The 21,346-nt window shown below is 36.5% G+C and overlaps 1 protein-coding gene across 4 annotated transcripts in view; it reads right to left on the bottom strand.

The window, feature by feature from the left end:
* Positions 1–5,491: 5,491 nt before the first annotated feature.
* The window catches only part of LOC122299070 (probable cyclic nucleotide-gated ion channel 20, chloroplastic), a 39,912-nt gene continuing 24,057 nt past the window's right edge, over positions 5,492–21,346 (bottom strand). For all 4 annotated transcript variants that reach the window (XM_043108981.1, XM_043108982.1, XM_043108984.1 and 1 more), the window contains 7 exons: positions 19,535–19,795; positions 18,751–18,896; positions 16,979–17,056; positions 11,431–11,560; positions 10,704–10,950; positions 10,410–10,572; positions 5,492–5,858 (listed from right to left, as the gene is read on the bottom strand). In XM_043108981.1, coding sequence (XP_042964915.1) covers positions 5,762–5,858; positions 10,410–10,572; positions 10,704–10,950; positions 11,431–11,560; positions 16,979–17,056; positions 18,751–18,896; positions 19,535–19,795 — 1,122 coding nt within the window. In that variant the 3' untranslated portion in view covers positions 5,492–5,761. The remainder of the gene's footprint in view (positions 5,859–10,409; positions 10,573–10,703; positions 10,951–11,430; positions 11,561–16,978; positions 17,057–18,750; positions 18,897–19,534; positions 19,796–21,346) is intronic.

Below are 21,346 nucleotides of genomic sequence, written 5' to 3'. Positions count from 1 at the left end.
TAGCGCTGTTGCTGCTTAATATCTTCCGTTTTAAATATGTCGGAGATGCCAGCAATCAAATATATATATATATATAACCTCTATATAGTAACTACATTACCATTAATATATTAGCATTAACATTACAACTAATATTGCATTTTCTAGTGAATGAAACCAAGATTGAAAAATCATCAAATAATGCTGGATTTTGGTTTTTCATACCTATATATATATATTATATTATATTAGAAAACAAGGCCATTGCCTATATAACAAACAAGATTGGTTAATAAATGTAAAGGCTTCGTCACTAGTGATGAAGCCTTTCAAGACAGTTTCTGCTGCAGGTAGCTATTCATTCATGAGGTTATTGAATTGTGCAAAATATGCAACATTTAAGTGCCATAGATTTATTGGTATATATTACGGTTTTTGGGTGGTTAATTAAAGACATCATTAAATTTTTTCTACATAAAATATGAAAGAGGCAATCGGCTGTCTCCAGTACGGCCATTCGTACGAACATTCTTAGCTACCTGCAGAAAAAAACTGATACATGATGATCACAGGTAATTCTCATGCGCGCTAAACACACCAAGAAAATGAGTTAGTAAAGGAAATTTTCAATATAAATATATACAAGCTGATCATGAGGTCGGATATTATCAACAAAATTAATCTCTGCGCTGTCGGCCTCCTGATCATGCATCAAGATGATCAGCAATTTAGTTAATTTGCAGATTTGGGATATATATTTATATATAATGACGAAATTAAACATGAAAAATATATCAAAAAACACATTAATGTGTCAACCTTTTAGGAAGGAAAGTTTCTATTTTCTTTTTTTTGTTAACATCTGAGCAACTCCCTAATGGTCAGATTCCAAACATTGGAGCAAGAAAAAAGATCCTGCCATCTGTGTTGGGTTGTTGAGAAGCCAAAAGTCTGAAGAAAAGTGTGAGAACTAAAATGGAGCCAAAGAAACAGTAACCCATTTGGGAATGACGTCGAAGATTGAGAAACAACAGAGTATGAATATTGAATACAAAGCCCTCCCCAGTTCAAAACCCTCTCTCAAGCTTCCAAAGTACCATCACTCGATCATAAATGTTCTGGGTCCATCTCAGAAAACAATTTACTAGTTTCTGCAACTACGCATAAGACAAAACCAACACCCGTCTCATTTTGTATTAGTTAAGTACATTTATTCGTTCTCCTACATGCAAAACCGAACTTGATCACGAGTTAATTTTAATACCATAGGTGGATGGAGAAAGAAACCAGCTAGCTAGCTAGCCATGCATATTTGTACCTAATTACTATATATACTTGCAACAATGGCAGCTAGGTCATGGTCACCGTTGTTTATGCTTTTATGGTTACTTAAATACAGTGCTGCATATATGGAGTCGGTCCAGCTCTATATATATACACCTAATTAATTTCAAATTCTAAAAGTAATTGGTCATCATTTATCGGCGGTTGACTTGGTTTAATTCTGCCACAATATTACCTTACCTAAGTACACAGAAATATTAAATTCTCTTGCTGCAGATTCTTTGCCTACCTATATAGATAGCATTCTGTCATGCTTGCAGCTAGCATTAATATATATGCATTCATGCATTGTGAAATATTAATTTGCATTGCTGCTTCCTGATCACCATGTGTACCTACATTGGTTAGGAATATGAATATTAATATTGATATATACCAAGTGTTTTAAATTTGAGTGGACCCGAACGTGTTTCATGAGAATCTTAGGTAGCTACTACTTTTTCTTCATTACTGCTGCTGTTGGCATCTCTATTACTGTTACCATACATCATCTCAGCACCCATTAATCATCATCTGCTTCAATTTTGAGCGTCTGAGCTTATAGCTTGGATGGCATATACAAGTACGTACGTACCCAATCTGGAAGTTTTTAATCTACAGCTATATATATACCTCAACATACTTAATTGGCTGGTTATATATATATATATATATAGCCCTAGCAGATAGATAGCTAGGTGGAAGAATATTATATATGCAAGTGTTTGAATCGTGTTGAATGGTAAGAGATAAACTTAAATATTGTTTAATTAATTATGTTCTAAAAAAATATGAATGGCTAGCTTTTTTCCTTTCGAATTAAATTAATTAGGGTCTTTATTTTTTATTTTTTTTAAACAGATGATGATGCAGATTGGTGTTAAGTTATTTTTTTCTTAACTCATATTTTGAAAAAAAGCAAAAGCAGATCATGAAGGTAAGCCATTAATTAAACATCCCAAAAAAGAAGTCTGTTACGTACGTACGTGCTGCATGGAGAAGAGAAGTACTGAGGTGTAAGCTTTAGAATTTTGATTTCTTGACATTAATGAAAAATTCAAAACAATTCAGAAGACCAAAAATCGGAAAACATACTTGTGTATAAAATTAATCATCTTAAGAAAACTTAAGTTCTTCCCGTCGTGCAATAGATGATGACCATGATCATCACGAGGAAATTAATTAATATAGTCGATTTGAGGCCAAAACTTCTATGTGTAGTAATTTTTACATACTCTTTATGCACATCACTAGTGATGTGATTGGATGCGTATTAAAAAAAATAACACAATTAATCAGTCAATGGAATGCATAAAAAATATACAAAAGTAATTGTATGTAGCAGAATTGTTTGTGATCATCAGAATTAGTTTCTTTTCTATATATTATAGTACTTAATTTTCTCCTCGGATCAGATCAGAGGTTACTTGTTTTAGTTGAATGAAGAAGACGTATGTTTATTAAGGTCAATACAGGCCAGCTCAATGGTAAGGTCATTGAGACCATTGCCTAAGGCCACCACCCTATATAAGGCCTCTAAAATAAAAAACGAAGTATTTTTTTTTTAAAAAATTTTGAAAAAAACATTTCATTAAATAAAATTTTAAGTAAATTTTATATTTTTCAAAGTGTGCAAGGCCCCATAATACTAAATTTAATATTTAATACAATGAATTACTTATATTTTAAATAATTTTTTAAGATCTTGCTAAATTGAGGTACAAAATTTGCATTGAAACATCATTTTAAGTAGTTGTATTAAATATAAATTCAAAAAAATTTTATTTAAAGATTTTAAATTTTAAATAAAATCTTATTTTATTGAAAAATTTGAAAATATTTCATATAATAACTTATATTTTATTATATTATATATAATTACAAATGACTAATTTAAATTTCGCCTTAGACCTCAATTTATATTGAGCCACCCCTGGGTCAATAAAACATTAAAACGTAGAAATTAATTATCTGAATAGGGTGATCGCTTAACCATGGAGTTATTATAAGCATCTTATTATTATTATTATTATTTTGTTTTTCATTTCCCTGAGATCACAAATACATGGCATTATATATGGCTGTTACGTACAGATCTGTTTGCTTGCTTGCTATAAACTATAGCTAACAGATCAGAATGCTCACACATGAGATCAAGTGTTAGGTTCATAAAAAGATTTCACAAAATTAAAGCTCACATATTGATATGGTTAGATGTGGTACATTAGATCTAACTACTTTATATTAATTTTTTTTTTTCAATTATCTAATATTGTTCGTTGAAGATTAATTGAAATGTACGTTGCTTGTGTGTATATGATGATTGTAAGTTGGCGTTTAAGTTGTAATATCAGCTTATCATATCATTATTATAACTTTAAGATGCATGATGATATGGTTTGAATATGGTATAGTGATAAATAGTGGTAATATATACTTCATGTAGTGATACATATGATATATATAATATATTTATATATAGTTAAGATGGTTTGTATGATGGTGATTAATGGAAATATTAGCAATAACTAGGAAGTTGGTAATTAAAAGCTCAATCATTTCATTCAAATATTTTTTATTCCAAGGGGAACAACTTATTTGTTTGAAAAATCATGGATACTTGAGTTTATTAGTAATGTTACATACAATCGTGGAGTGTGCAAATATTATGCAATCGCTTTAAAAAAGAGTGGGGTCTACTATTAAAAAATTAATTAATTTTTTCATCTAGGTCCCACATCTATTCACTTTTTTCAAAGTGATTGCATTTGCATATTCATGATTGCAACTATCATTTCTCCATATCACAAATCCCTTTTGAAACGGGCTCGGAATCTTGTGGGAGATCTAGCAAACTCTTTGGTTTTACAGTATTATTTCTATATTTTACTAGATACCACACAACTCCATTGCAATTCTATTAAACTAAGTTTAAAAAACTGAATATGCCAACATGATATTTTATTTTTTCTGTGTGATAGGTTGGCATATATCTAGTTTATCCCTAAAATTCAGTGCCTTCATATATATGGTAATTGATCCAAAGAAAGAAGATGAAGTTTAAATCTGGTGTTTAGATCATTTGTTAATCAGGGACTTGAGAGATCACCAGAGTTGTATTTTCTGAAGTTAATAAGTAGAAGTTGATTCAGTGCAGTAAATCCCTAAGGAGACGTTCCAACATAGACATGTTAGTATGGGAATGCAGGAATCATGTTTTGTTTGAACAAGGCATGCCAAGAAGGGTCTTGGCAAGAAATCTAAACCTCTCCTCTCCCCATTAAAAAAGTTAGGTGAATGGATTCTGAAGTTAGCAGGGCAGTCATTTACTCATCAACTGCCCTGCTAACTTGTGCAGTTTACTGCAGACATGTTGCTTCGGAGGGGAACATGTTACTGCAGGTGGTTTATGCACGCATTTTCTATCGAGTTCCATGGAAGGCAGGAATAATCTTTTGCATGAACAAGGCATGGCAAGAACGATCTTGGGAAGAACTCTCACTCTCTGATATTCCCATTAAAAGAAGTTCCGTGATTGAATTCTGAGGTTACCAGGGCAGTCACTAACTGGAACTATATGCAGAAATTCAAAGCAGACAAACACTTTGTTCCTAAAGAATTTTGAAGAGTTCAACTTTCATAGCTATAAAAAAAGAGAGGCTTTCCTGCTACTGTCAGAACATGATTTAGAATTTAAAACTAGCTGAATGATAGGCCGTTTTCCTTCTGCTAATCTATTTGATTGTATGCTTGGGTGAAAGAATGTAGAATAAAATAAAGAGCTAAAATGGAAAAGAGAAGAATGAAAATTAGAGAGAACTTTAGGGATAAATGAATACAAAGTGTTGATCCTTGTTTATGAAGAAATTGCATAGAGATGTTATTTGATAAATCTCTAAATCAAATATTCTGATTATAATTATAATCAAATCAAAGATTTGATTTTAATTCTGAATCTCTGATAGAGTTCGTCTTCTGTTCAGCTTGTTGAAGATGGGTGGACTTACTGTGGAAGGGTTTTATTCTTCCTCGAAGATCCTTCAGTTCCAATCAAACTAACTACCGACTCTATGCTCAGTTTGACCCCCTCACGAATTGAGGGAGTCAGCTTTTAGCCCTACTCCAATCAGTGGGAATTGAAGGAATGTCATCCACAACATGTTAGATGTTTTGTAATTCATGGGAGCGCTGAGTCGAATTCATGTTCATATTATATCTACTTATCAAAAAAATGTTCATATTATATCTATACATATAATATCTATCTACAAATAGGAGTTCATACCATACAAGTCCAGAACAACTACAGGTAGTTGGGGTTTCCAATACAAGACACCATCAGTAAAATCAGAAATTTATGGCTCCATATGATGTTCATGACAGACATGGAATTAACTACGTAAAACTATGCATGTACAACACAAAATAGTGGGATCTACTATCTTGACAAGCGATTAGATCACAACGTTTCGGCACGATCTATACGTTTCTTCCTGTATCTCCATGCTACTTGAATGCGGGCTGCAGCTAGGGATCTCCAGTAGGGTGATTCATACCTACAGCAAAGCAAATTTCACACCAAAATGTGAGGTAATTAAGAAGAAACTGAAAAATGCCTTTTCTGGTCATCGTGAATGAGAAAAAAATCATTTGTATTGTGTTGTTTAACTCATCCTTAACTGACTGCTTCTTAGAAGCCATTCAATCGGACTGAATTAATCCACAAACTTGGTGAAACTCTCAAGAACCTTGGGTTACCAAATGACATGCATGTAGCTTCTGGTTTAGAAGCTGAAACACCCGTAGAAAAGCCCCAATAAATGGGACCTATTACGGAATCCGCTTTTATGCATATATCTGCTTTAGGACCACTGTAAACTGAAAAAACCTTACCATAACAGAAATCAGTTTCTAAACCTATGATGCTGCTTGTCATGTATACGAACCTAGTCCCACTTGATACTGTATCACATTCAGTTACAAGATGGTAAGGGCAAAACCAGATGAGTGAATTGGAAGAACCAAATGAGTGAATTTATCTCACTCTATCTATCAAGATATTTGATAAAAAGCAAAAAGTAGTAAGTGAGAAACCCCATCAACTTGTAGGAATCCAGATTTAGGAAAGGCAAGCTTGTCTAATAGGGTCAGATATCAAGAAAGTCTAAAGGGACTTTTGTTATAGCTTTCTTTTCTCCGAGTCTCTTCTAGAATGAAGAGCTTTGTATTTCTTGGGTTTCATTACCAAGAGTTAAAGCGTAAGGATATTTGTTTTTTGGAGACTGATTGTTATTTTTATTATTTCTTTGAATATTCTAAACAGCAGTCAACAACTAATATAAGTGAGATAAAGGACTAGAATTTTAGACTTTGCAATTGAGAACGTTGGTATAGAGAAATTTATGGGAAGAGGATAAACCGAGTATTTTAGAGAGGGGATCATATTGCAGGTTTTTCTTTGGAAGCAGAAAAATAAAGATTTGGATTGGCAAGGATTAAGGTCCAAATGGGAAAAAGGTAGGAAATATATGTACATTTTAGGGCTTTGTGGTGAAAAGAAGAAGAAGAAAGAATATAGTCTAGGTGGTTCAAAAAGAGCAATGAAAACTAGTTTTTGGGACAGTTTGAGGCTATGGAATGTGAACAGTGCTCCCAAAATGTTAAACTATATCATGAAAGGGATTATGTGAGAACCATGCTCATCATAGGTAGGAACACCCTGAGTGGTAGCACCTTATTTCTCAAGATCACATACAGAGGGAAGTTGGCTTTGAGCGAGGAAGGCAAGCTAAGAGTTAGCCAAGGGCGAGTAGCACGCGGTAGTGAGCAAGTTCAGGTGCGAGCAATATGCGATAGCGAGCAAGTCCAATGGTGAGCAATATGTGATAGCAAGCAATACGCAATAATGTGAAAGGGCGAGTAATGCATACTAGCGAGCAAGTCCAAGGGTGAGCAATATGTGATAGCGAGCAAGCCTGAGAGACTTGGTGGAATTTGACCAAGTGCTCGGGAGCATTTAACTTTATTTCACCAAACACCTTGAATAGTGGATGCTCGCCGTTCAACCACCCAACCTGCGTTCAGAATTGTTAGTCCCGTGAAAGCAAGCCCTTCCCTATAAATAGCTCCATGCCGATCGGTTTCAACACACCCTCTCTCTCGTCTGCCCTAACCCCCACCCCAGAGAAGAGGCCATAGCCCCTAGAGCTTAAGCTGCACCATTTCACTCCCCCTATCTTCTTGCCGGACCACCGGTTGATTCCTCACTCTCTCTTTCTCAGATAACCGAGGTTCTCTCTCTCTCTCTCTCTCTCTCTCTCTCTCTCTCTCTCTCTCCACTTCCGGAAGTTCCAGACTCATGTGCGAGGACAGCAACAACACTAGCAAACCTGGTGTGGAGTTCGGAGTATCAACAACCGGCCGATAAACGTCACTGCTCCAGGTAAGTGCCCTCTTTGATAGTGCTTACAATGTTGTCAAAGAGAAAATAGAAGTTGGGCTCTATTTCTGGATTACATGGATGATAGCTTGATGTGTCCTCGGTGCTATTTCCGGGACTGTTGTTCTTTTCGTTTTGTTATTACACCTTGGGTAAAGGGCCATTATGTGGATTTTCTGATTTTGCCTCACTCGGTTGCTGGCCAAATTTTTACCATGGTGTGTACGTTGTTTTGGGGAATTATCTTCGTGTAAAAACTTGTCTTTTTAGACTATATTGCTTGCTGTTTCTACTAAAATGAGACATTATATTTTTGTGAAGTGTATTCTAGCTGTTTTTAAACAAAAGAGGAGCATGTGGGTGTGCAAGTGAATCACGACTCCAAGTCGAGATGGGGCATTATCTTGATAGAGCTCCCTTGATTACTTGGTAGCATATAAGCATTCAGTGACATCCTTTGGGTTGTCGCTGGGCGAACAATGGGCTCAGGTGAGATGGTAATACTCTCGGGTTGATGCAGTTGCCTCTTTACTGGTAGAGGCTAGAGAATGCTGTGATCAAGTACAGGGCGCGAAGCCAAGTGTTGCTTGTAACAAATTCACATGCGAGGTCATCACCTAAGGTGTGATGATGGGAGCCAGTGTGCATGAACAACCATTTTTAGGGGAGACCATGGTGCACATGTTAATGAATGAAAACTGGTTTAAGTGCTTTTTATGTTGCTTGGGGGATTTTGGGATTATGGGGTTAGCAATCATATGTTCAAGTTTTGAGAGTAGAATGCTCAATAAGATATTGTGTGAGATTACTTCTACCTTTTCATTGCTCAGACGACTACCTTAAAATAAGATCTTTTATTAAAGTTGCTCAAAAACTCTAACCTCAGTATGTATGCCTTATTTCTTGGTTTCCCTATATTTGTACTTGCATTATTTATTGACATTTACATGCATTATATACTTTTGTCATAAAGACTAACTTATTGAGATTTCTTGAAATCTCACCGTGGTAGTCCCACTATGGTTTCGCTCTTCAAAACAGCAAACTTTGTTGCCGATGTTGTAAAGGAAGGTAATTATGGGCAAGAAGACCAAGTACAGCCCGAGGATTATGACGGGGGCTTGTCCTCAGATGGGCTATCTATCTGTATTCAAATATGATAGTTTTAGCAATTTGATGGAAAAATTCTTGGTCTGTAATATCCCGACAATTGTGGAGTTATGACTTATGGACAGTTTGATGTGTTAAATAATTTTCTCTGGTATTGATGCATGTAGTATTTATTCATGCCCTTTATATATTTCCGCTACAGATTTTTATCCACACATGCTGAGCATATGGGCAGTTATCACATTTGTGAGGGGTGTGGCCTGTTCAGAACACATCCCAATATCCCGGTTTTCTGCCAAATCACAAGTGGGGGGGCTGGGGGCATCACTGAGTATGATTACCACTAATGGTGGATTTTCTTTAGAATTTTGCTTATTAAGCCTAAAAAACTTAAATCAAAGAAATAATATATAGAAGAATCCAAGATCGAGGAAGAAAAAAAAGATCTTATAATCTTCTGAAGGCCCCTAGGAGTCTCATATGAGAAAAGTTTAATTTGAGTTTTATAAACAAACTTCAATAAAAGTTTAGCACACCTTGGGAAAGTAAAATCTCCTATAAAAAAAAAAAAAAGAAAAAAAAAAGAGAGAGAATCCCTATTAAGTGAAGGCTTACTCTGAACCTGAAGAATAGGACAATAAACTAGACTTTTTTTTTTTTTTTTTTCGCTAAGGAAACAGCATAATAAACTAGACTTACTACCAAACAAACAACAACTCCGATAACACACACACACACACCACATCTTACTCCCATTCCACTCTGCTGATGTGTCATCGCCCATCAGCAGTTAGATCAGCTCTATTTAAAAAAATAAAAATAAGGTTTATAGAAAATGCCACATCAGCATAATGGGATATAAGTGGGATGAGGGTATAATTTTTAGTATTTCTCATATGATAGATACATACTTACACATACACACTTTTAAAAAATGAGAAAAGGAAAGACTAAAAGGTTTCCAGCAAAAAATACTCCAATAGATAGGATCTACTATGGGACCTACTAGTACCTTACGAATTTCCAGCATTGCCTTCCCCATCAAGTTTTTTATGTTTTATGTCAAGTTCTAGTTACCCAGTTACCTTCCTCTTTCATTTTCATCTTTTTCCAGCTACGTTCTACATTAAACCACAGATATCCAGGTCACCTTGCAGTATATTCACCATTTGCATTGGTACAAGTTCAGAAGTAAAACCAATAACAGGCAAACCTAACACTTTCAAGAATCTAGATGCTGAAAATGGGGCTCTCACATCAGATTAGAACTTCGATGAACAATTTTCAGATGTATGAACTCAAAAAATTGAAGGTATTTAGCGTTTAGAGTTTAAAGAGTGGTTAAAGTGGTGGCAAGCTGTTTTAAGTTGGAAGCATATGGGCAGGAAAACCTAAAAAGTATTTGCATGCATTAATGATTTTACTTGAAAGAAAGCAGAAAAATACATTTATGAAAGAAATTTACTTGTTTCTTAAGGCAACATAATGCAGACAAACAGCTGCATTTAAAAGAACTCGACAGAATCATGCATGCAGGTGCAGGATGACATAGAAATACCTTATAGCTCCTTGAACATGTTGACTGCGCAAGAATCTTGTGAAAAGACTGGTGACTTCCTCAAGGTCTGCAGCTCTTAGTGAAAATGCTTCTACATTTGTTAAGCATGTTACCGTCCTGTTGCAAAGCAATCTCTGTCCAGGAATCTTTATTTTTTTCCCATCTGTCATGGAAATCACAATGATAACTATGCTGGTGTCTTTCAAATGCAGGCATCTTATTGTAAAGCCAAAATTCTGGCTAGCAAGCCCTTACTTGATAATATGGTCAGGCAATTACTGATTAAAACAATACCTTTATTTACTGAAGATTGCTCAAGACACCATGTGAGAAGTTCCTCACCACAAACATCTCCTTCAGATAAGGGAGCTACCATCCCATCATCTCCTTTGCTCTCTGTTTTGCCACGTACAAGGAAAACCATCTTCTCAACCAGACCACCTTGATGCAAAATTTTGCTGCCTTTAATGTATGTCTTTTGTCTTAGTCGCTCACAAATGGCATCCAGGACAGGATCATCCATCATGGCAAAGATTCGAACCTGCAGTATATTCTTCAATTTTCACAATATGAATATGAAAAGGTCCCAAATGACTACGATATCAGAATTTTTTCATTGATTCAGGGTGTACTTTGATGACCCTTACATTATTAAACAATTTTAAGTATAGTGAGTGCAGTAAACATCTATTATCCATAATTTAAAGAAAATTGAAGCCAGTGTTGAGACTAAAACATCAGGATCATTTTGGATCCTTTGACATTTATTTTCCAGAACAACCCATTTGAATCATCCTAATGCACTCTATTAATCTCATTTTGAATTTCAAATAACTTCGGATTTCAATTGACTTTCCAGTGGACCATATTGGCTCAGATTGCAAAGTCAAACGAACATACTACGCGTTGAGTCTGAAGGATCTGAGGTACAAGATATAACCACCTAATTGTACTTAAAAAAATGCAATATGCAGTCAAGGAAACTAGTCATGTTATGAAGCTCCAATGTTATGATACCTACTTTCTTCACAAACTTGAAGAGATGGCGTCTTATGTCTCTCTGAAGGTCTTCAGGCAGATTCTCCAAGAGCATTTCTTCATTTACCCCTCTGGTAGCAGCCCAATTATACCTTTCAGCTTGTCTTACTTGCCTAAATGAAAAGGAAATAGTATGGATCAGACTTCCAATAAATCCTGCATTAGAAGGCACATTTGATATATATACATATATAAATAAAATAAAAATCCTTCATTTATAGATTATTTGCATAGGGTTTAGCAGAACATACTTGATCAAATTAACAGTTGTGTTATACATATATATATTTAGGGTTCATTATATCTCACCCCTCTAACTAACCTTATATTACCAATAAACTTTGACCTCTCTTGTCAAAAATCACTATTAACTTTCATGGAAAGATGTACAAAAAGAAAACAATTACCCTTACCATCGAAACTAAACCCAAGCCTTTTCAACAGTGCATGAAGGGTAATTTCATCTGTCACACATGCATACACACATAGATATATTTCCTTAAACATCAACCGTGACTGTTTTATGAAGGGGTTAATTGATACAGCAACTTCAATTATGGTCTGAGTTCTACAGTGTCAAACTTTATGGGTAATGGAGTGATATTTTATGGGGGAAAATATAATTAACAATATAGATCTTTTTATAATAATGAGCGCTATATATAAACATATATATATATATATATATATATATATATATGATAAAGAAAGAAGCCAACAAGCTCAATGCAAATGACGTTTTCTTCCCCAGTGAGAATTATGTGAAGGATGAGGTCATGGTTTGAAACTCATGGAATTCGTAAGTAATTTAAACCCTCTACATGACACATGTTTGGATACACACACACACACACACACACACACATATATATATATATGTTGTTAAGTGGCTTCTGTGATACCCCATATGAAGTGTAAGGGTAAGTGGTGTATGGGATCCCACATTGCTTGGGAATGAGAAGTTCTTGTTCTTTAAATGTTCCAATGGGTCTCCAATTGTATCATTGACTAGTCCTTTTGGAATATAGGCCATGTGATTTGGGCCTTCCATTGTGGCATTACAAATGGCATCAGCGCCTATCCCAACTAGAAATATGGGACATGAGTCGTGCCATCTACGATGGATTGGCTCGACGAGGACGTCGGGGATTTAAGATTTGGGGTTTGTTGGGGGGGGGGGGGGGGGGAGATTGTGATACCTTGTATGATGTGTAAAGGTAAGTGGTGTATGGGATCTCACATTGCTTGGGAAGGAGAAGTTCTTGCTTTTTATAAATGTCCCAATGGGTCTCCAATTGTATCATTGACTAGTTTTTTTGGAGTATAGGTCATGTAGTTTGAGCATTCCTTTGGGGTGTTACAACTTCTTTCTATATTTTCCTATATTTTAGCTTTAGTTATTTTCCTACCTGGTCTATCAAAGAATTATCAAATGTATTGGGTGTCTTCCCTAATTTAATTTTCTTATCTTCCTATTCCATAAGCTTGTGATGCTAATCTTGCAATTGAGAGAAATAGAGAACAGAAGAAGTTGGGGAAATAGAGTTTTTTGAAGTAATAAGGAAAATGGCCAGGGACAAAACTCCAGGACCGGACAGATTTTCTATGGGATTCTTCCAAGATTGTTGGGAAGTGCTAAAAGAGAATCTCATGAAGGTGTTCCAAGAGTTTTTTGTGACTGAAAAATTTGAAAAAAGCATTAACACCACTTTCCTAGCATTGATACCTAAAAAGGTGGGGACTGCGGAGATTAAAGAGTTTCGCCTATTAGTCTAGTGAACGGGGGGGTTTATAAGATCATCTCTAAAGTACTAGCAAATAGATTGAGCGAGGTGATGGGAAAGATTGTCACGAAACCTCAAAACGCCTTTGTAAAAGGCAAACAGATTTTGGATGTGGTGCTAATTGCCAATGAATGCCTTGATAGCAGTTTGAAAGCCGGGAATACAGGGGTCATGTGCAAACTTGATATGGAAAAGGCCTATGACCATGTTAACTGGGATTTCCCTTCTTCATATGCTCAGGAGATGTGGTTTTGGGGAGCGATGGAGTGCATGGATTTATTGGTGCATATCTATAGCAAAGTTCTCTGTGTTGGTGAATGGATGTTCAGTGGGTTTTTTTCATAGTTCTTGTGGTCTGAGACAAGGGGACCCGTTGTTACCCTTGTTGTTTGTAATAGTTATGGAGGCTCTAAGCAGGATGCTCGCAGCTATGGTTGCAAATGGTCTACTAAACGGTGTCCCGATTGGTACCCTGGATAGAGGCACTATTAATATTACTCATTTACTGTTTATAGATGACACTCTTATTATGTGCGAAGTAAAGCAAAATCAGTTGCAAGTTTTGAAGGCACTACTCTTTTGCTTTGAGGCGATCTCCAGGTTGAGAGTGAACTTAGAGAAATCATAAATGGTGCCAATCGGGGAAGTTTCGAATATATGCCAGTTGGCTAGGATGTTGGGATGCAAGATTACTGCTTTTCCTATGACTTATTTGGGACTTCCATTGGGAAATGCTTCGAGGGCGCCTTCGATATGGGATACAATGATTAAGAAAATAGAGCGAAGACTAGCAGGGTGGAAGAGAATGTACTTGTCGAAAGGTGGAAGGATTACCTTGATAAAGAGTACTCTTTCTAACCTTCCTACTTATTTTTTATCTCTTTTCCCAATACCTGCAAGTGTGGTGAACCGTATTGAGAAGCTCCAGCATGATTTTTTGTGAGGGGGTATGGGAGAAGAGTTCAAGTTTCACTTGGTTAACTGGGGGCAAGTGCGGCGTCCTATCTCGGGGGAGGTTTGGGGATTAGAAGTTTAAGGATATTCAATCGAGCATTATTAGGCAAATGGCTATGGAGATTTGCTAAGGAACCAAACTCTTTATGGAAATTGATGATTGATAAGAAATGTGGTGGTTTATGGGGAGATTGGTGTACTAGAGAAGTAAGGGGGGCCTATGGAGTTGGGTTGTGGAAACATATAAGAAGAGGGTGGGGGGTCTTTAACCGGTACGTTAAGTTTCAGCTGGGTGTGGGATCGAGGATTAAATTCTGGGGAGATGTTTGGTGTGGCAATAGGGCTTTACAAGACCTGTATCCCTCCCTTTTCTAGATTGCAAGGGACAAGGATGCTGCAGTGTCAAAGATCATGGAGATCTCGGGGGCATAGATACTTTGGAACATTAATTTTAGTAGGGCGGCACAGGATTGGGAAATAAGCAGCTTTGCAGATTTCTATGGACTCTTATACTCTATAAGACCAAAAAGGTAACAAGAGGATGTTATGTGGTGGACTCTAGCAGGCAAAGGTACTTTTTCCGTTCGTTCTTTCTATAAGGCCCTGACCCAAGAGCCCAACACTCAATACCCTTGGAGGAAGATCTGGAGACACAAGGCCCCTCCCAAAGTTTCTTACTTTGTATGGACTGCTTCTTTGGGAAAGATTCTCACCACTGATAACTTCAGGAAAAGGAGGATTATCATTGCAGATTGGTATTGCATGTGTAGAGGAGGGGGAGAGTCGGTAGAGCATCTACTTTTGCATTGTGATACAGCTAGGATTGTATGGAATGAGGTCTTTGCTCGAATGGATATGGCCTGAGTTATGCTGAAGACAGTGGAGGTAGTTCTGGCCAGCTGGTCAAACATAAGAGGTAGGCAACCAATTAAAGAGATTTGGAAGATGATCCCTCTATGTATTATGTGGTGCCTGTGGCAAGAGCGCAATGAGCGGACTTTTGAAGACCAAGAGAGATCGTTGGGGGAGCTTAAAGTTTTATTTTTTAGAACTCTTGTAGTTGGGCTATTGCTGTAGATTTTAACGGCATGACCTTTCATGATTTTCTTGTCTCTAATGTGCCTACTTAGTTAGGGCATTAGAGTTGTGTACTGACCTTGCCATTCTTTGATCAATATATTTTATTTATTTATCAAAAAAAATAAATAGAGGAGAGTTACAATAGAGCGCCAAATGTTTAGCATGATTTCAATGTGCCTACTTAGTTAGGGCATTAGAGTTGTGTACTGACCTTGCCATTCTTTGATCAGTATATTTTATTTATTTATCAAAAAAAAATAAATAGAGGAGAGTTACAATAGAGCGCCAAATGTTTAGCATGATTTTCAGCACCTAAATTGCTGCTGGTTTTACTGTACACGTTAAATCTATTTACAGCTAAACTATTTCTTTGCTATACTATCTAGATATAGAAAGGCCTAAAAGTATCTCTGTAACACGAAGTGTGTTCTCATTTAAGTTATATGATAACAGTAGCAACTAGTCAACTCTAGTTGTTTCTTATGGTGATTCTAATTATTATTGGGGACAACACGGAAATTGAGTAGGCGATAGTGCATGTGGCAGAAAGACTCATAAAAGCAGCATTAGAGGTCAATAACCACATAGATGTACTCATTATGCTCACAATAACCATTCTTCATATTGTTGTTAGGATTTACATGGCATCCCATCTAGGTCAGCTCATCTGAGTGTTTATCACAATGATTTCCCCCTATCATCTAGACCATCTTCCAGCTAGGGCTAGAACACTTATATTCCAAAAGAACTGGCCAAGCTTACAATTAAAGACCCTTGGAATCATTACAAAGCCCAATAACTTCTCCCTCTTAGGAAGTGTGCAAATATAATCTTCTAAGCTCTAATTCATGGCTCTTCCATAGATGTGAGGTTTTTACAATCTATCCCACTCAAATCTCTAACATTTGAGTCATGTCATTCTGTTGTGGCATGGGTAAGTCGTGCACTTTTGGCTACAGTTGCCTCTGTTATTTGTAAAAAATCTAAGGAAAACTCAACTTCTCCCTCCTAGGTAATATGGGATCTCATTCAGAAAACTCTCATTAACAATCCAAAAAAATAAAAACAAACAAACTCTCATTCACCATCCTCCCATAGAAGTAAATGTCACAAGAATGCTCAACTTATGTCTAGTAAATGAGCCATCCATTCACATTCATAGCCACCATTTCTCATTTAAGTACTACATCAATCTATCAATCCTATCATCTATTCCAGAATCATGGATTATTAATTTTGGAGCATGAGAATATATGAGTATTTCATTTAGAACCTTGTATGAGTATCATTGTAGAAAATCTTCCCTTTAATTAATGTTCTCTAGCTAAGGATTCAGGTTTGGGGACTACCAAACTTAGACAAATTTTTGGCCTCTTCTTAAAATGTGTAATTTTGCTCCAAAATATTTAGCAGTAAGTGTATCCTAGGAGTCTTTGGAACAAAAATTGGAATTAAATAGCTCAATATTGTTAAGAGTGCTTTTTTTTTTTTTTTTTTAACAAAGGGTTATCTAATATTTATGCAACTCTCTATCAATGGCCCACCACAAACTTTTGGAAGGAAGAGTATGGTTACAATTTATCCAGAATGTAGGGATTTTTCTAGCAAAAGGAGCTAGTCCTAGTCATATGGCACTCAAATATTATACCATACAGGGAGAGAACTATGTAATGTGTGAATGAGAGTGTAAGCAAAATCAAGAGAATGGCATACCGCCTTAGTTCCTCTGGCAAGCGTCGGTGTCTCATCCATTGCTCAACATCACGACGTCTGAGAGACATTTCCAACCTCCTAGGAGATAACCACCGACAAAGCAAATCAACTGGTCAAAGAAGTCCAAATATTCGGTGGCACATTATAAGTTCAAAAATTAAAACTCAATGGAAAATATAAATACGGATCTCTATGACTGAAATACTCACGTCCTATAACATATTTAGAGAATGAGGTCTATTATTCATTTTATTCCATGAATCTTTGACTTCAAAACTAAAACAGAGAGAAAAATGTTATCCAAAAACTGAGTGGCGTTCCACATGCTTTAATTACTTGAAACATTATAAAATTGATGTTAATGAGATGATATTCCAACAGTCATAACACGAAAGAAATATGACCAAAATAAAAAGTTTCTGACACTGTTTTTTCAATAAAAGGAACTTATTTACATATACTACTCGTTTTCGTAACCTAGGGGTCTAGAGAAGAACCGAAGGACCGACCACCGAGTCCTTTTTCTTTCAGCACCAACTCGCTTGGTTGGGTCATCAGTTTAATGGTGCCAGTTCAAGAAGACGGAGCTGAACAGAACCAGTCCACAATATTTAGGGTGGGATTACCACGTCATCCAAACTCCATGAGTACATAATAATTTTCCCATCATTTAAGCACTTTAACTCAAGCCACCTTAGCCTTCGCTTTTATTGAGCCCGACGGTTTTTCTTTTTGCTTCTTCAATAAGTCCAAGTTGCTGCTGCCAGCCATTGTGCCTTCTTCAGCCGTAAACTCTCACCATCACTTCATCTACGTCCGTTAGTGCCTTATTTCTTTTTCTTTTTTACCCATATTTTGATGTTGATCTATTTGATTTTACGATATGTGTTGCTTTGATGTTTGGGTAACTGGGTTTGTTTTAGGAGTTATGATTTATTATTTTGTTTCTTGACTTTTAAAGAACCAATGAAAGCAGCGGACCACACTGAGGGTGGAAGGATAGTTGCCCACTGGTATGAACCACCCCATTGGCATGGTCCAGTCAGCGCACCAAGCCCTAGACTGGGGTCAGTGTGGTCCTCGGTCCAACCCCCTTGCCGGACCAAGGGGACCATATTGCAGCCCTATCATATCCAGAAGGGAAGAAAAAAGGTGGCAGATACAGAAGGGAAGAAATTCTACTGAATGCACAGCCTGGCACTAGCTTATGTTCTATAAAGGTTTTTTATAAAGTAAGACTAGTGTCGGGAAAAGATCCATGAATTTTGTCCATGTGAACCCAAAAAGAAAAAGAAAAGGGGTCATAAAAATGATCTAACATTTGATAACACAGATTTTTTAATGGATTAAATTCTAGTATTCATTATAATTATGATATTGCTGAAAATTGGAGAAATATATATATATATTTTCGTTTCCGAAGTAGCCACCTCTTACTGATAATCTAGTCAAAAGTTATTAACTAAAAAATCCATCAGAAAATCTCAAAGACACAGCAATCTATAGGCAGAACAAATGCAATTATGAGAAGCAGATCAGTCACGTGCAGGTGAGATAATAGCATGCATGGGTATAAAAAAGACTGGCTTGGAAAGTATATTAGCTCTCACAACTGGCATTGGCAAGTTTTGCTATTCACTTAACTTTAATGGAGGATATATCAAATGAGGTTTAAAGAAGATTAGTTGTATCAACCAATATATGCACTGCTCCCCTTCAAGTGGTCCATGAACAAAAATCTAAGAACAAGAACCAACCACATTAAATTGTACCTTCGTCCAAGAGCCTGAAGAAAGTTTTGCATATTTCCAATGAGTAGAGCAAAGAGCAAAAGGCCGAGCCCAATGATGGCCATCGTAAAAAGGACTTCCCAAACAAAATAACTCGGAGTTTGATTTCCAGCCAGTGTACTGATTTGCTTCATAAAATCATATACAGAATTGCAGAGTCCGTAACGGGTGTAATTAATTATATATTTCAGAAAAAATGATTGAATCAGATACACAAACACTTTTGATTATTTTAAAAATGAACCATGCCGGGTTATCATGTAATACAATCTATAAACAGAATAATTTCAAGAGAAGTATTTTCATTGGGATATGCATAGCACTAATTGTCGTTTAAAAGTAATCATAACATAAATGCAGAGTGGATGAGGAGACTTCATATCACTAATTGTCATTTAGAAATAATAATATAATATAATGAAATTGTTGATGTGTGACTTCAAAGCATGCTTTAGAAGTTATAAAATATATTTCATCAAGAATGTTATGTCCAAGTATGTATACGAGCAGCATTATAGCATTTGTAATGTAGTTTTTGTAAACCCCTCCGCGCACAAAACATTAGTTATTTTTTTTCTTGATAGGTAAAATAAAATTTTATCGACAGAAGTAAGCAGGGATTGCCCAAGGACACAGGAGGCAAAAACATTAGTTAATTTAAACACTATAAGATTTATTTCTGATTAATATTCAACTTGTATGGGTACACACGACACACAAGATAAACAGATATGGCAAAAATAGTAGAGATAAATAAAAGAAATACCTGAAATCCCCAAAATAATGAATATGTATATCTGGTTATAATGCTATGTTTAGTGGTAAGATTGACAGCTTGCTCATAGATTCCATAAGAAAAACCATCTTTCATAAAACAAGCACTTGCATTCTTGTTGTTTTTCCAGGTATTCCGTGATTGACCAGAGTGAAAATTTTCAATATCGCTGCCATGGCCACAGTCAATAAAGCTTGTGCATGAATCAATTCCAGAGTGATGGCAGGCTTCTCGAAGACATTGATTAACCCTCTGAACCAAGAAAAGAAGTAAAATGAGAAAATTTGAATATTGTTGAACAAGAAAACTCCGGGCATATAGCAACAGAACATTTGGCCAAACTAGAAACAAGAAGAGACAATTGCATACTTAACCCTTTCATGTTTGAAGCATCACAGCCAACATAATGATATTCGATGAGATAATAAATGTCAAAAATTTTTTTTTCTGTGTGGCCTAAATGTTGAAAAACGTGGATCACTGATTTATCAGTAAATTAGACGTTATAAGTTCATTTTACTAGAGTGGCTTGGGAAATTTGGCTATATGAGCTTTTCCACTTGTGCGCATTGAGTATTGGTAGGGATGAGGCAAATAAGATGGTTTAGTTTCATTCAGGGTGTAGGAAGTTTGCTGTTCAATCCTTACACAAGGTTTTGACACATCATAATCTTAATCCTTTTCCTTGGAAGAGCATCTGGAGGAGCAAGGTGCCCCCCAAGGTTGCTTTTTTGTTTGGAATGCTTCTCTTGGGAGAATTCTAACCGTGGACAATCTGAGAAATTGAGGACTTGTAGTTATGGATTGGTTCTATATGTGGAAAGGTGGTGAAACAATGGATCATTTATTACTTCACTGTGAGGTGGCCAGGGTCTTATGGGATGAGATTTTTGGTAGGACCAGACTTGTGTGGCCAATGCTTAGGAGTGTGGTGGATCTCCTTGCTAGTTGGAGAGGCCTTCAAGGTAATCACCAAACTGCTGCAGTGTAGAATATGATTCCCTTATGTCTCATGTGATGTGTTTGGCTGGAAAGGAATGTTGACATTTTGAAGATGGAGATTACTCTTTGGATGATCTTAGATGTTTCTTCTTCCACACTTTATTCTTGTGGGCTTCTGTCATTGTTCTCAATGGGACTAGTTCCCATGATTTCTAGTATTCACTGCTAGATCCCCTCTACCTTGTGGCGGTTTGGGGATTAGAAAGTTGAGAATCTTCAATTCTGCTCAATGAGGGAAATGGCTATGGCGGTATCATCGGAAAGGGGACAATCTTTGGAGGAATGTTATTGAAGTCAAATACGGGAGCATTTGGGGAGGATGTTGTTCTAATGAAGTAAGAGCAGCATATGGGGTGGGAGTTTGGAAATGTACCAGGAATGGATGGGAAGATTTCTCCAACAATTTCAGAATTGAGGTGGGAAGGGGAACACGAATCAGATTCTGGTCTGATATATGGTGTGGTGATATTGCCTTGAAGAACACTTTCCCTTCACTCTATAGGATCATTTTGGATAAGGATGCTTCAGTGGCTGATAACATGGTCATTTCACTGGTTCTCTCCAATGGTTGGTGAGGTTTACTAGAGCTGTACAGGATTGGGAGGTGGGAGATATTACAGACCTTTACAAGGCACTTTATGCGCTGAACCTAAAAGCTGAAGGGGAAGACAGGTTGCTTTGGAATCATACTGGGAACAACAACTTCTCAGTCAGATCCTTCTACAAGGTTTTGTCGCCTCATTCTTCTATGGTTTTCCCTTGGAAGAGCATTTGGATGAGTAATGGTCCGCTTGAGGTTGC

This window comes from Carya illinoinensis, chromosome 16 (assembly GCF_018687715.1).
Source record: "Carya illinoinensis cultivar Pawnee chromosome 16, C.illinoinensisPawnee_v1, whole genome shotgun sequence".
Lineage (NCBI taxonomy): Eukaryota > Viridiplantae > Streptophyta > Magnoliopsida > Fagales > Juglandaceae > Carya > Carya illinoinensis.
This window is presented reverse-complemented; position numbering and strand designations above follow the sequence as displayed.